This window comes from Prunus avium, chromosome 1 (assembly GCF_965620075.1).
Source record: "Prunus avium chromosome 1, drPruAviu1.hap1.1, whole genome shotgun sequence".
Classification (NCBI taxonomy): Eukaryota; Viridiplantae; Streptophyta; class Magnoliopsida; order Rosales; family Rosaceae; genus Prunus; species Prunus avium.
The window spans coordinates 49,013,761-49,030,348 of NC_142284.1; the positions used below are offsets into that span (position 1 = coordinate 49,013,761).

General features: G+C 35.7%; 1 protein-coding gene and 1 long non-coding RNA gene across 2 annotated transcripts; one reads left to right on the forward strand and one right to left on the reverse strand.

Moving 5' to 3' along the window:
• The first annotated feature begins 5,311 nt into the window (after positions 1–5,311).
• Positions 5,312–7,406, forward strand: LOC110749452 (uncharacterized). Its single transcript, XR_015834556.1, has 3 exons — positions 5,312–5,796; positions 6,344–6,471; positions 6,570–7,406. It is a non-coding gene; the product is annotated as an uncharacterized LOC110749452 (long non-coding RNA).
• Positions 6,186–9,954, reverse strand: LOC110749451 (glutamate receptor 2.8-like). The gene is made up of 5 exons (XM_088250664.1): positions 9,489–9,954; positions 7,933–9,275; positions 7,506–7,818; positions 7,004–7,410; positions 6,186–6,846 (listed from the first exon to the last, which is right to left on the reverse strand). The coding sequence occupies exons 1-5, from the start codon at positions 9,766–9,768 to the stop codon at positions 6,286–6,288; spliced, it is 2,904 nt and encodes a 967-aa protein (XP_088106790.1). The 5' UTR covers positions 9,769–9,954; the 3' UTR covers positions 6,186–6,285.
• Positions 9,955–16,588: the final 6,634 nt, after the last annotated feature.

Below are 16,588 nucleotides of genomic sequence, written 5' to 3' on the forward strand. Positions count from 1 at the left end.
TACCAAGTGTTATGGTAACAAGAAGAATCAAGATGACACAATGGAGGTAAAAGCTGGCCAATTTCGGATTTCCAGAGCTGTGGTAACATGCTGGATTGGTTGGATAGGCAATACTTGTCCAATGGAGCTCAAATTTGGATATGTTGTAGTCAACATCCATTGAAACAAGTTTCATGAAGATCTTCACCTCATCCGAGCACCAGAGCATATTGATCCCAGGTCAAGAAGTTGACCTACGAAAAATGAACAAAAACAGAATTTATAACCAATAATGCACTTTTAGCTCATTTTCATTCTAACCAAGGTAAAATCTAAGAAAACACAAAAAGGAAGTAAAAAGCTATAAAATGTCAAGAATTAACTCAAAATAATATGTGAATAACATAAAAAATCATGTGTAAAAATGAACCGAACAGGTGCTCCAGGAGGAGCTCCTGTTGGAGCACCCGTTGGTCAACCAGCCGGAGATATTGAGTTAATTAGTGACCATGAAATCATTAGATTGCCTGAGCAAGAAAGCAATGGATACAATGTCTTAGTGACACATAACATAATAGTGTATCAATTGACCCATAATTGAGGTATTAATTGCGGTTAGCTAATAGAATGTGAGCTTTGTCAATTGAAGTCGCTATCAATATGTTTAATTATTAGTTAGAATAAGTTGGTGTCATTGGAGGCCTTGACCAACCCAACAATTTCTTGGAAATTAAGCTGCCTTGGCTTACAAATTTTAGCTTTTTCCTTCAAAGAAATCTATTAATTAAATGGAAGTCAGATTAGTTGTTTAATATATCTTCTGCAATCTCAATGTAAATGAAGTCATCCTTACTTACTATACTTGTAATCTTCCTATAATATTATTATACGACTGATAAATATTTGGCCCTCGGCAGCAAGGTCATCTTTAATTATGTCACATCAAAATATTTTTTTTTGTGAATGAGAGAGACTCCGGGATGCATGGAAGTGTGAGATTATAAATAAAGTGGAACTGTAATTGTTCAGAAATTTTTCACTTTACCCTTCCAAGGATTGAATTTTCCTAGACATTCATTCATGGTTTACAAATTGGCAATGATAGAGTGAAAATGATGAGGACCTTGACAAGACCATGACCACAAATGCCACTCAACCTCCTTTTGATCACAAGAAATTTCTTGCTTCCATCAAGGTCTTCATTGTGCACTCTTGTTTGCTGATCTTGGCTCTCGGCTGTTCGACAAGGCGAAACAGATTGGCATGATGGATGAAGGGTATGCTTGGATAATGACTGATGGAATGACTAACTCATTTACTTACATAAGTTCCTCTGACATAGAAAATATGGAAGGGGTGTTGGGTATAAAAACTTTTGTCCCAAATACAAAAGAGCTTGAAAGTTTTAGAGTTAGATGGAAAAGTAAATTCCAACAGGACAATCCAACTGTCCATGATGTTTTTGGATTTTGGGCTTATGATGCTGCTTGGGCACTGGCCATGGCAGTTGAGATAGTTGGGGCTAAAAACTTCAGCTTCCAACAGATGAACAGTACATATAGCTCTAACAGAAAATACATAAAGAATTTCATAGACGAGCAAAATTAAAGATAACTTGTATTCTAAAATATTGACATCAAAAGATTCAAAGAAAATTTTCACTCCAATAAAATGGTGAAGGGTTTACACATGGGGCATTGTAGTCGAACAATCAAAGTATACAATTTGCAATTCGTATAAATGCACTAACAGCAAACAAAATCAACACACACAAAAATATGTGGTTTCTCCAAGATACCACACACAAATGTGGAATCTTTGGTGTGGTAGTACTTCATTCATCACCTTTGCCTTGGGCCTCTGCAGCATATGTCAACTTTCTTGCACAAACTAGGGCCCTCTGCTTATTACTTAGCACTGGTTTATTGTCATTCATGAATTTCTTGCAGAAATTAAGAAAAGATTATTGATAACTGAAAATATTACTATCTGTTATTGATAATTGAAAAGGAAATGAATTGTTGCTGTATGGAATTAAAATAGGGGTTCTTAGATCTAGGTCCAAAATGATTAGCCGTCATTGGGTCTAGTCCTCGTGTTTTTGGTTTTAGATGTAGGTCATTTGACATTTATTACTTTTTTGTTGTGTCGATTTTACCCTTTAAGGTAAATAAGGAAAACACATTGAAAATATAAATTTAATGCATTATTTCCTTGAAATTGAATTCCAAATTTTGAATTTTGAATTTTTTTTCCTTGATAATATTCCTAATATATAGATAAAATACAATTTAATCAATAAAAAGTAAAAACTCACATATTATACCAATCGATCAGACAAGCACCCACATTAAATTCTGTACCTGATATACAGGTAAATAATGTTAATACATACAGGTATATATGTACCTACCTTACAGGTAAGTATTTTTTTCTTGAGTTTTCTTAAGCAGTTTTTTCTGGAGATTCATATTTATATACATATGTACATGTCTTCCATGTAATAGTGTTTTTTTTTTTTTTCCAAAGAAATTTTGTATGGATTTTTATCTCAGTTGAGTTTAAAGATCCATACCAAGATATTATATGAGTTCAATTAGCTGAGCTAGAGGGTATAACTACCTAGACTAGAGGTAATTTATGGATTTAATTACTTGGACCAGAGGTAATTTATGGGTTTAATTACCTGCATACTGCATACGAGGTGTATGCGTAGGTACCTTACCTATTGTTAAGGTATGAAGTTTTTATGAACTCTTATTACAAATTTTGATGTCGGTATACCTTGGGAAAATTTCAGAATTCAATAAATAGATTTGCAATTAAATTCAAATCAAATATGATAATTAATATCCTACAAATCAATAACTTACCAGTTTTAGGAATTCATAATTTACCTTATTTATGTTTTAGGTGCATAACTGGAACCAAAAAAAAAAAAAAAAGTAAATATCAATAAATTGAAATAGACATGTAATCTTATGTGGCGCAAAAGTCAAAGGACTTGGATCAACAACAATTTCTGCGTGGATTGCACCCAAAATCTCTCCTCATAATTGGACTTATGCCAAATTTTCTAATTAAAATAACATAATTCAATGAACCAAAAAAAAGAAGGCAAAGAAGAACAATGAACCCCCCAAAGAAAAAAAGAAAAGACTAGAACAAGCAGTGTGGCAGTGGCTCCAGCCGGAGTCCTCATCAAAGTATGAGTAAGAAAGATGATCACAGGAAAAGGATTGAGCACGATTTCAAAAGGCACAGTCAGAAGCATCACACCCACTCAGAATCCGGCATGGAACAGAGTGTTTCCAGTGACAAGCATCACAGCAACTCAGGATCGCTCTCTCTATCTCTCGCCTCCTTTGATAGGTGACAAAGAAACGGGGATAGGGAAGTATTTCTCGCAATGGTTGATATAGCCATATCGAAGCTGGTTGAAGGTATGTTCCTTTTCAGAGGAAAAAAAAAGATACAGAAACAAAAGACATAATTGCCTCCTCAAGTTGGCAAAGCTTCCGAACTTATAAATTTTGATTAAGCCATGTTGAAAAAATAATGCTCATTTGTGTTCTACACAATTCTAGAGTAGTCAAGACTTCAAAAGATGGAGATGGCAATGCAAGAATATTCTAGAACAAGCTAGCAGTGGCTGAATGCTCAAGGTGGTGGAAAAAAAGCAATTGAAGTTTGAAGAACATTCTAGTACAAGACACATATGTGGCTATAAGAAATGAAACAGCCCAAGTCGGTGGCTGTGTATGTCGGCAATCAAAGCCTATAAATAGGCATGGTTGTACTCATATAAGGTGGAGTCAACAAAAAAGAACTCCCAAACCAGATGTGGAGTGAACTAATAAACTCCCAAGACCCAAACTAAGTCGTGCATGTGGGGGAGTAAACAAGCAAACTCCCAAACCATTAGGGAGCCAAGAGCTAACCAAATTAAACTATGGTGAGGAGCCAATAAGCTCATCAATTAAAGTGTAAGGGCCAAATAGCCCAAACTAATTTAAGTCAAGTGTGGTGGCCAATAAGCCAATATGCTAAGGAGGTCAATTAGCCTACACCTAGTCATGTACTACTCTCCTCCACATCTAATAAAATCACTTTGTTTCACCTACTTAAAACTACCCTTAAAAAACCTACAAGCCAATATATCCTAGTTAGTTACTCATTATTGCAGTGAGTAAAGAAATTATAAAATTCAGTTTAGAGTGTTGGAAGCTAAATTAGTGGATAATATTAATGGATTTTCCAACAAATACTCAATATTTCCAACAAATACCTATTAATATTATTACTTTCTTTTCTTTTGGTTTTTTTGGTCCTGACTGGATCTAACAAATACTCAATATTTCCATAAAATCAAATAAAAGGTATATTTAATATTTCCTTTTACCTAATTTTTGATGTGAATATATATATATATATATGCTGTGTGAGTTTTCATTTACCATGCAAGACATTAATACATGGTATTATAATTAGTTGTTGCATGCGAAAACAGTTTTTGGGTTCTGCAGGTATATATTAATTACCAATCCAGAGACTCAGATGGGTTTCCATCCTAATGCAGTGCAGGTAGTCTGGAGTTGCAAATTCAATCATTAAAATTTACATCCATCCACTAGTATGGAGTGGCTAGCTGATTCTGAAACAAAACATCTCTAACCATTAAACTTAAAATTCAAATACAGGGTGTATTACTTTCAACACTCTTCTTTAATACACATTTGTATTTCTCCGAGTATGCTCTTCCTGAAGCTAGCATTGATGTTCTAGTTGATGCTGCAACTTCGTGCTCTTGTGGCACTTTGTTTGTTCTTGCTCTTGTGGCACTTTCTCTGTTCATAGTTACCTCTTGATAGGTTTCTTTTTATATATATATAATTTTTTTTATAATTTATTGGTCACCACACTTGATTTAGATTAGTTTTGGGCTATTTGGCCCTTCAATTAGATTGGTGAGCTTATTGACTCCCTAACATGGCTGTGTTTGGGTAGCTCTTAGCTCCCTTATAGTTTGGGAGTTCTTTTTGTTGGACTCCACATGGATTGGGAGTTGGTGGATGACTCCACTTTGCTTTGGAGGGCTACAACAAATCCTTTTATAGGTGAAAGTAGCCGACATAGGCTTTCTCCACCGACTTGATCTCTTTACCCCAGCCACAAGTGTGTGGCTTTCTAGAATAATCTTCATGGTTGCATGTAGTTGCCGACTTCCCATCAAGCTATAGTACTTTCTTCAAGCTTCTAGATTTTTCTATACAAATGTGTATTAATATCAACAAAAAGATAAAAGAAAGTAAATATCCAACGACGGCAGACTCAAACTTTAAGGAGCCGGAGCTAGACGACGCCTCTGAGAGCTGGCAGCTACGGCCTCCTGTAACTCTCTCAAAATTATTGGTTTGGAGCGGCTGCAGGTTGAGTGGCTGCAGCGGCTGCAGGAGGTTGAGCGGATACAGGAAGAGCGGCTGCAGGAAGAGCCTCCCCTGCCAGATTCTCAGCTGGCACAGGCTCGTTGAAATTTGGGAATACCATAGTTCGGTGATGGTTAGGATGAGTTACCACTTTAACCATGCATGCATGAGTTCATCTTATTTATACCTCTCCTTTTTTTCCTTTTTTCAATTTTTCAGGGCAAGAGTGAAACACTTCAGACATTATCCTATACTAAATATCAGATCCGTATGTGTTCGAATTCCCACTCCAGACCACTGGATGTAATAACTAGTAATCTTTCAAATTTGCAACCCCAATCCAGCTCGCTCGCTCTCTCTCTCTCTCTGTCTCTTTTGCTCTCCTGCTGAGGTAACTGGCAATATCTAACTTTTTCTTTTCTTAGATATAAGTTTTGGTGGTGTTGTATAATTGTATATGGAAAAGTCATTTTGGTCATGTATATTTTCTTTATATATAGTTTAACAGTTTGTTTCAGTAGTGTTAAGGTACAAATTCTTCATTTTGTGTGTATTTGACTTGCGCCCCAAACTTTCTTCTTTATCCACTGATTAAACCTCACAAAACAAATATTCTCCTTATAGTGTTGAGGAGAAAATGAAGATTTGGTTATTTACCTTGTACATCTGGTTAAAGTTATCCATGTTACTAACTTTTTATAAATTATAACAGAAAATATATATATATATATATATATATATATATATATATATATATTGTTTTAAGGTGAATATATACAATGCCTAGCTATATTATTTGATTAATTATCATACAGCAATTATGAAAACTTAATAATTCTGTTACTAATTAATTGTGTTCTTGAGCTCCTTCATGACTTCTTCACATTTCTGGATATGCTTGACTAACAACAACCGGTAATATTCCTTCTTCTCTGAAGAAAGGTGAATGTGGATTTGTGTGGTTTGAATGGCCAATCGACTCAGGGCTTGGTGGGCTTGGTGGGCGCGTGCTGTTATTGTTTGGTGAAGCCTCAACAGATGTAGCTATACTGCCAGCATTGTACATGTATTTTCCATCTTGAGAGCCAGTCTTTCTAAAAGTATGGGAGCTGAGGTCTTTTTGGTCGAAGATTCTAAGCATCACCTTGATTCTTTTCCATGCAGAAGCGCCTGTTGTCATGAACATGTGCCAATGCCTATAACAGAAGGAGGCTGCAAATATGATGAGAGATAGTGACGAAGAGACCCCGGCAATGAGGAAGAGACCCCAGAAGCTATCAAGGCCAAGACTGTTGGAATCTGAGATGGTGGGTTTTGTATCTGAACATGTTGCATCCCCTGCAAACCATTTGTTTTCAATTTCCTTCATCATGTCTCCCTCAGTCACGTTCAGAATCGCCCTCGAAACATCTGGTACTAGAGGTGAACCTTTGGGGAAGACCTGATACATTTGCACAATAGAAGAAACATGAACTGACGCCACGTATGTATGTGATACAAATAGCGTTATTCATGTGTTAGTAATGTGGTGTGCAATGTGTTACGAGAATGTCCTCATGGAGCGTTACTTGTGAGAGAAGTAAAGAGAGAGAGCTTACAAAACCAAAGCCATCAGTTTTGAATATTGGGCCAATCATGGTGTATTTGGAGCAATACTTTGCAAGAAAAAGCTTCATGTTGGGGGTTTCATCAATAGCGGCAGCAATGCCGCCATTTGCACTCCCGTTTGTCAAAAACTCATGGCATTCATCTGAAGATTTATAAGGCCTCAACTTGTTAGGATCAACACCTCTTTGGATCAGAAGCTCACCGACGAAAGAACCATTAATGTACCCGATATACTCCTTGTTCTTTATAAGATCGCTCAAATTGGAAAAAGTTGGCTGAAGTTGTTGAACTGTTAACAGTGAAGTTAAACTTGCTGTGTAACTTTGAGTCAGTATCAGCACTACAAACACCCACACGATCACCACAAACCTTGCCAAGTTGCTAACTACCTTCTCCCCTGTAAATTAATTCAAGTAAAAATTGATGAAAAAAAACAATTAATTGTAGAATTATAAGCATGAACATGAAACATGATGAGGTTGTGGTACTCACGCTGTGCAAAAACCATGGTTGAGAAGGAGAACCAAAAGCTTGTGCCGATTTGGTGGGAGGGAGGGCCACGAAATTCTTCGTTAATACGGTGTTCAAGAACCCAAACAGCGAAACCAATGAAGACGAAAAAGCACAAACTTGTGAGCCAGAGGTCCCATGTCAAAGGCTTCAAGAAAATCCATGCATTTTTGCTCTTGCCGTCTTTCATTGGCACCACCATCACAACCCCTGATTCTGTGTATGGCAATGTGAAGTCCACATACAAAGACCTGTTTGCTCTAATTGTTGTGTCTGCTGCCAGTGCATCGAAATTCTGTTGAACAAATAAACAAGCCAAAATTTCAATTTAAGCAGATTATAAGTACTTCAAGTGATCAGGCAAACTGAAATCATTGAAGAAAATGAAGTTCTCATTAATTCGACATACCCCGAGAAAAACTTGTCGGACCAGATCATCGTAGCTGCCAGCACTTGTGCCATCAGGATTTGCAAAGGGAATGAAGTCATAAGTAACAGCATATGGTAATGCAGCCATTGCAGCATTGAAGACATCGATACAGAATCCGAAAACTTCGGTTGTGTTAGCGCTAGGACCAGGCACCACCTTCACAAACTCAGCAAAACCATCAATTACAGGAACTCCTACTCTCAATCTTTTGCCGTTTGTGGGGATCTCCCATCCCTTGGGAACAGAGGGAGAGTCCCCTGGCCATAAAATAGGTGCCAGATTAGATTTAGAGGTTGAATATGGACCGTTTGTGTTTGTCAAATTCAATTTTTTCTCAAGTCCACTCTGTGGTTTCCAAAACCCAATTGTTTTTGCTGCATTCCCAATCACATTCACCAATTCAAAAATGGAATTTTGTAATTGCCCATCAACAAAGCTGAAATCCCCAGAGAGGCCTCTCAAGTTAGTACTTGACAAGGATTGGCAAAGTTCTGGACCGTTTTGGGAAACCCCAAAATATTCAAGATCAGTTGATGAGTTGGTTGAAGCATTCGCCTTTTCAAAGCCAAAGTTTTTAGTCCCAACATTTTCAACTGCCATGGCTAATGCAAAAGCAGCATCATAAGCCCAGAGTGCAGGAACATCTAACTCAGCATCAATTATGGTTGGATTGTCCTTTTGGAATTGCCTTTTCCATCGAGCTCTAAAATCGACAAGCTCTTTTGTTTGTGGCACATAGGTCCTCACACCCAATGCGCCTTGCAGTGAATTGATGACTGAAGCATTCATGGTAGTTAAATGATTGGTCATTCCACTAGCCATGATCCAAACGTAGTCTCCATCCATCATATCCATCTCTTTTGCCTTGGCGAAAAGGCGAGAGCCAAGAGAGGGCAACATGTGCACAATGAAGACTCTAGTTTGCATGGTCATTAGCTTGTAAAGCTCTGCAACAAGTTGGTCATCAGTTGCCTCTGGAGGTATGGCGCTTCGGTAAGGGACCTGAGCTTGAACTTCTTGCAAGGCATCTACCAAGTAGGGTATGACTCCCTGGCCATACTCGTTGTCTATATAGATGGGGACAGCTTCCCTCCATCCAAAGGCTTGGACAACAGCACTTATGGCCTTGACTTGGGAAGAGTCATTTTGTGCAGCTCTGAAAAAATATGAACTCCTAATGGAAGTGAGGGAAGGACTTGTTGCTGAAAATGAGATTATGGGCACTTGGGCTTTGTCTCCAAGCTCAATTACAAAGTTGGCTTGCATCGATGATTTCGGTCCTAGGATTGCATGTACTTGATCATTTTTTATCAGGTCTAAAGCTGTTTGATCAATACAAAAAATACAAGTTTTAAAAAAAGGGACAAGAACTTAATTACTATGCTTCTTTTCATTTAAAAAATAGTCTTATCAAATGAATAGAAGGGTCAAACTTATATAGATGTCAAGAAGAATCAAATTGTTGAAAATTCAAAATGAAAAGCAAAGAAGAGAGAGAGAGAGAGAGAGAGAGAGAGAGAGAGAGAGAGAGAGACCTGCAGCAGCAGCATCTACAACATCTTCTCTGGAGTCTCTGATGCTTAAAGCCAGCCTAGTTGTAGAGGAACCACGAGAGGTATAAAAGTCTGAGAGGCCCAAGTTGATGCAGCTCAACCAAACTTTTGTGTCTGGTGAATCAAGGTCATCAAGAACCACACCAACATTCACTGGGATTGTTGTTCTGTTCTGTCCCCTGACAACCAAGGAAAATTCAATGCTTAAACAAACAAGGAAGAAGAAAGAACGATAGAGGATGGTTGCTTTCCCGATCTTCATGTTTCTATCTGTTTTTGCAAGCTTCAATGATGTTTTTCAATCCAAAGAGGCTTATACATACATATTTTTATATAGGATGGGAGGATGGTTGACCAAATACTAGGATCCAAATTTCTGATTCAAATTAAATTGTAGACGAAAAATTAATTATGAAATACGCGATTAATCATTTGATAATATATAGCAATTTCTTGCTAAACTTGACGTTCTTAACAGTGTGTTCTCGAGAATCTTGAATCTTGACCAAATCAAAGTAGTAACACGTGATATTGAAAGAGATACTGTGCAGTTCATACCAAGTCAAAGTATTGGTGTATGGAGTACTTGAAGGGTATCAAAACACAATTTAGAATAATTATGTCAATTTGTTTTCTTAATCTCCAAGAGCTTCTGGAAAGCATATTGGGATATTTAAATGGTACTTGTCAAGGTTAAGCAATTGGTCAGTGTTTTTTATTTTTTATTAGCAAAAATAGTATCTTTTGAGGAAATTTACAACTGTGAGAGAGACTTCATCGGAACGTACATCATAAATGATTTTATATGCTGCCGTTGACCTGTAGACAATGACTACATGCTGCCCTGTTCCAACTCTGTTTTTTAAATCATTTTCTGTTTCTTTCAATCTTTTTCAAGACCTTGCTGTTTTTGATACTCAATCTCAATGAAATTTCGTATGAAGGGTATATACTTGGAATTTATGTGATCATTGGTATAATATTTTATAAGATTCAACAAACTTATAGATAGTCTAGGGTTGGAATCTCAACTTAAGAATATCTGCTTAATGTTAATATCTACATGGTTTTAGCCTCATCACTAATCACTACTCGCACGAATCTACGCATGAAAGCCGGCATGATAAATATATCCACATACAAAATCAGATTAAAATCCATTTGTGGCCGAATTATGAACGCAATTTTCACTTGATTAAAAAAAAATTCCAAATTTTAGTTGGCAAAAGATGAAAGTGTCTCATGATGAGAGAAAATATTCTAAATTCTAAGTTTCTTGGCTTCTAAGTTATTTCCGTGATTGTGAAGCCTCAACTTCAACACCTAAAATCTTCTAAATTATAATCTTTTGTTTCTTTTCTAATTCTAGTTTTAAGTGTTGAAAATGAGAAAATTAAAAAGAAATATTACTTGGAAAGGTTCAGCGGAATGGAATTGAAGTCAATTCATTCAAGCGTTTGAAGTTTGAATAGGAATTGAAGTCAAGTCATAGTAACAGTAGCAACTGACTCAAGATGTGCTAATTAACTCATTAAAGATTCAGTTGCTGAACTTGGCGTGCTTTGAATTGTAACTAAAAAAATTAAGTTATAAAAAGTAAGGAACTTTTCAGTTGCTGAGCTCACTTTGCCAGACTGATCATAATCATTTATTTAAATGCGTTTGATCATGGTTACCGTTTATAATAATAATAACGATTTTAACTGATTGTGACAAGAAAACAGAAATGCTCTCTTTGTCAACTACTTTCATATAAATATCTCCAATCTTGTGTTTGAATCTCCTGCAATCGAAGTTCTGTGTTCGAATTTCTTGCACTTGAAGTTCTGTGTTTGAATCCCTACACTTAAGGTTCTATGTTACGCCCCCAACATCGTTTGTATCAAGAAAAAAAATTCTCATGTCTTTAAAATTAAAGTTAACTTCAACTTACATTAATTGTGACCTCCAACCAAATAAACTATGGAGGACATAATCAACAAAATACAAATAAGCTACTGTTGGGCTCATTTTTATACATGATTTATCATGTCATTCACTCAATATTTTGAGTTAGTTCTTGATATTTTATAGTTTTTTTTTTCTTTTTTGTGTTTTTATAAATTTTACCTTGGTTGAAATAAATGTGAGCTAAAGTGCATTATTGAATAAAAATTCTTGTTTTACTCATTTTTATAGGTCAACTTCTTGACTGTCACCATGCTCCGATGCCTGGATGAGGTGAAGCTCTTCATGAAACTTGTTCCAATGGGTATTGACTACAACATATCCAAAATTTAGCTCCATTGAACAAGTATAACCTCCCCAAGAGATCCACTATTGATACTAACTCTGAAAATCTGTTTTGGGTCACTTTTACCCCCCTTTTGGTATCATCTCCCCTTCTAATTGTTATCGCACCTTTTGATAACAATTAGTTACATTGTAGAGATTTGATTTCAGATTGGTAATAAATTAGAATCTCTATCTATGTATTAAAACCAAAATGAAATGATAAAAGAGACAAGTGGAGCATGAGCCAAAGGAAAATTAGCACACATACTAATTGTTTATAAATTTTAATACACAAAAGATATATTGTTTTTTTAAGAAAAATATAATGACTTATAGAATTTTATTTATGAATTTCTATAATCAAAATTTTTTACTTTTGGATTTTGAAAGATTTATTAGATTTAAAAGGATCATATGGATTTAACTATTCATCATCTTCCCTATTTTGCATAGTGTAATAGATTAGTCATTTGCATTAATCCCTACCTCCCCTGCTTTGTCGTCTATATATTTTCTCCCTCTATTTGATGAACTCCTCAAATTCAAACACACGCCTTGTTCAAATTATTTACACATGCCATAGACCATATTAATTCAAACACAACATATCATATAGAACACATGCCATCAGTGACGGATTCATAAATTTTCCTCGGAATGGGCAACATTTAAAAGGCTAAAAGCTCAAAAGAAATACCCAAATTATTTGAAGGAGGATTTGAACTACCCAAATTATTCGAAGGGGGATTTAGGGTTTAGGGTTATACAAAGATAACCAAATCATAAAACAAAAATAATATCTCTATAAAAAAAAACAACAATATTAAAATACATATTATAAAATATATAAAAAATAAACATAAGGGAAAAAAAACCAGAAGATTAAAAAAAAAAGGTGAAAAAAAAAATACATTCAAACTTGGAGGAGAGGGATGGATCTGCAGCAAGACTCAAGAGCATGCAAAGCTTCATGAAGAATCAAGACTTCAACGCAAGGCATCCTTTGGTCCATTTAATTCCAACTTTTTTCTTTTTAGAAAAGTCGATCAATTGCATAGAAGATTAAGTGTGGCTACAATCTTCAATGAGGAGATCCTGATCAATTGCATAGAAGATTAAGTGTGGCTACAATCTTCAATGAGGAGATCCTGAACAAGCTCAGGGGCCTCACCAAACCAAAAACAATCTTGAAGCAAATGAAAAGCAAACAAAGCAAGCATGTTGGCAATGCAATTACAAAGCTTAGGCACATGGGCCACAAAAGCTGACTAGAATTGTGAGAGGAGCTCACCACAATCATCAATCAAAACCCCCCTAACAGAACCAAAGAACCAAAGGAGATACCTTGTGAAACAGCCGCAGCAATCTTGAAAGAGCCACACTAGAATTGAACCAGTTGGAGATTTGTTGAAATTAATGCACTTTTGTGCTAAAGAAATGTGTGGAGAAATCTAGAAGTTTGAAGAAAGTACTATAGCTTGATTGGAAGTCAGCAGCCACATGCAAACCTTGGAAGAATCTAGAGTTGTGGAGAAAAGAATAAGGAGGTGGAACAAAAGCAATTGAGGTTTGAAGAACTTTCTAGAACAAAAACATCATGTTGCATGATGGCTAAACAATAGCCACAAAAATAAATATTGTAAAATATAGAAGTTTCTAGAATGCGGTGTGATGTAGGCAAAGAATGCCTATAAATAGGCATGCAACCACAATGAAATGTGGAGTGAACCAATCAACTCCTAATCTATGTGGGAGTCTAACAAAGAACTCCCAAACCATTAGGGAGCCAAGAGCTACCCAAATTAAACTATGGTGAGGAGCCAATTAGCTCATCAATCAAAGTGTAAGGGCCAAATAGCCCAAACTAATCTAAGTCAAATGTGATGGTCAATAAGCCAATATGCTAAGGAGGCCAATTAGCCTACACAAAGCCTTGTACTATTCTCCTCCAAATTTAATAAAATCACTTTGTTTCCCCTTCAATCTAACAGTGGTATCAGAGCAACACACATAACACCCCTAAAAACCCAACAAGATTCAACTTAGCAACCAAACACATGCCCGCCAGCAATCATTTAATTCCAACTTAGACTCCAAGACCACGCTCTTCCGTTATATGGAAATAAGGCTTCATGTTTGCCCTTTTAAATTTTTTTTGCCTGGCCAAAACGATGTCGTTTGGCCAAGACTTAAAAAAAACAAAACAAGCGCTTAGCATTGCAACAAAGAAAAGAAGAGGTTGCTAGGTTGCTATTGTTGAGAGGCATTTATTCGAACAGGTGGTGGGCACCTCCAAGGTAGAGCTAAGGGGCAAACTTTGGCGACTTCAAAGCTTTTTCCAGCGAAGGAAGGTGTAGCTACACCTCCTTGTGCCTCTACGAGAGTTCGCTAGTGCATGCCATAAAATATAATATATATATATTCAAACACATGTCATAGACTATGCTATACGTCAACCAAATTTATGGCGACACCACAAGACCCAACAGGTCCAATGCGCCAAACTCATATGGGTTGTTCTCTGTTAAAGCTTACATTACATGGATAATCCAAGCTCCATCTCTAGCTTTGCCAGGTCATTTTTTGCAAGGATGATCTATGAATGTAGACTTAAAAAAAATAGATGGTTTGGCTTGTTGAAAAAAAATTCGTAGGGAAACCTAAAGGGTATTTTATTTGAGGGGTCCCTTAATAGAAGGGGACTGACTGATATATATATATAGAAAGAGCTTCAGTTGAGGGATCCTTCAAATATGCTTATTTGAGGGACACCCTTTTAAGGCCCACTCCATATTGTATTTCACTAATCCAAACGGTCTATTTTGTAAATACTCATTCAAAGATCATCTCTACAAAAAATCACTTGAATCCAATATCATTTGACCACTCAATTGAATTATTGAAATTTTAGTACTTTCCTGAAGTACCGTGTTCATTGATTTTGTAGGACATAATTGGATATCTAAACAGTTTCAAATTTGTCTAATTTTTTGCAAGGATGATCTATGAATGTAAACTTAAAACATAGACTGTTTGGATTAGTGAAATACAGTCCCCTTCTATTGAGCTTGAATCCAATATCATTTGACCACTCAATTGAGTTATTGAAATTTTAATACTTTCTTGAAGCACCGTGTTCATTGATTTTGTAGGACACAATTGGATGTCGAAACGGTTTCCGATTTCTCTAATTTTTTGTAAGGATGATCTATGAATGAAGGCCTAAAAAATAGATGGTTTGGATCATTAGAAAAAAAAATTGTAGGGTACCCTAAAAGATGTCCTCAAATTAGCTTTTTTGAGGGACACCTTTGTAAGGTCCACTTCGCTTTGTATTTCAAGAATCCAAAATGTCTATGTTTTAGATAATAATTCAAATATCATTTCTATAAAAAAAATCACTTGAATCCGATATTGTTTGACCACTCAATTGTGTTTTTGAAATTTTAGAAAAGCATTGTGTTTATTGATTTTGTATGATACAATTAGATGTCGAAACAATTTTCGATTTGTCTATTTTTTTGCAAGGATGATCTATGAATGTAGACTTAAAAAATAAATGATTTGGATCGTTAGAAAATAATTCGTAAGGTACCCTAAAAGACATCTTTCAAATAAAATTATTTGTGGGATTGCTGAATGGAAGGATATATATATTATCAAATTCAAACACATGCTTTGCTTGAATTGAATTATTAATAAAACCCTCAACTGTAGATGAGAGAACATGACACTTTTACTCAAATGCAGGCCATATATTCGAACACAGTAGGTAGATCATACCTTTGGTATAAACAACAAGAAGATTAGTACGATCTCATTATTTGTTCATCTTCTCGGTAGGTAGAGAGAGAGAGAGAAAAAAAAAAAAAAGTTTCTAAAATTCTAAATGATAAAGATTCAAATTGCACGTTGGTCAATTTAAATCGCTATTTTCAACTTTCAATATTTTAATAAGTTAGAAGTTGATGTGATTGGAGGGAGGCCTTGACCAACCCAATAATTTCTCGGAAACTACGCTGCCTTGAGTTACAAATTTTAGCCTTTCCTTTAAAGAATCTCGAATCTATTAATTATGTGGAAGTCAGATATCTTCTGGAATCATAACTAAATGAAGTCATTCTCTTTTTTTTTTCTTTTTTTTTCTTTTTTTTTCCCTTTTTTCCTTTATATACCCATAATTTTGGTCAATACTCTTATTCATATATACTAGTCTTTCTTAATCTAAGCGAAGACTTCATTTGTTAATCACTTGTAATCTTCCTATAATAATATATTTGGCCCTTAGCAGCAAGCTAGGGCATATCTACTTCTTTAATTATGTCTAGTTGTTAAATTTACATCAATGATGACATATGAATGTGACATATTATGTCTACATTTGCATTTGTTGTTATTTTCCTTGTAGGCATCAAAATTTTTTGTAAATGAGAGACTGCTATGTATGAGACTGTTCGAATATTAATATAGTGGAACCGTAATTGCGCAGAAAATTTCACTTTGTTCCTTTCGAGGATTAGAAATTTCATAGGCATTGGTTTAGACAATGATAGAGTGAAATTGATGATGACCTTGCCAAGACCATGACCACAAGGCAGAATAGCAAATCAAATTGCCAAGACCATGACCACAAGGCGTAATTTCCAGCCACTCAACTCCCTTTTGATCACAAGAAATTTCTTACTTAGTTATATAATTTCGTCAATGTTTCAAGAATCCATTCGAATTCTAAATAGAAAGTCAACCGTCGTTTAGTCACGCACAAAAAAAGAAATTTAAATTTCAAGTTGATCACCATGCTTGTTTCT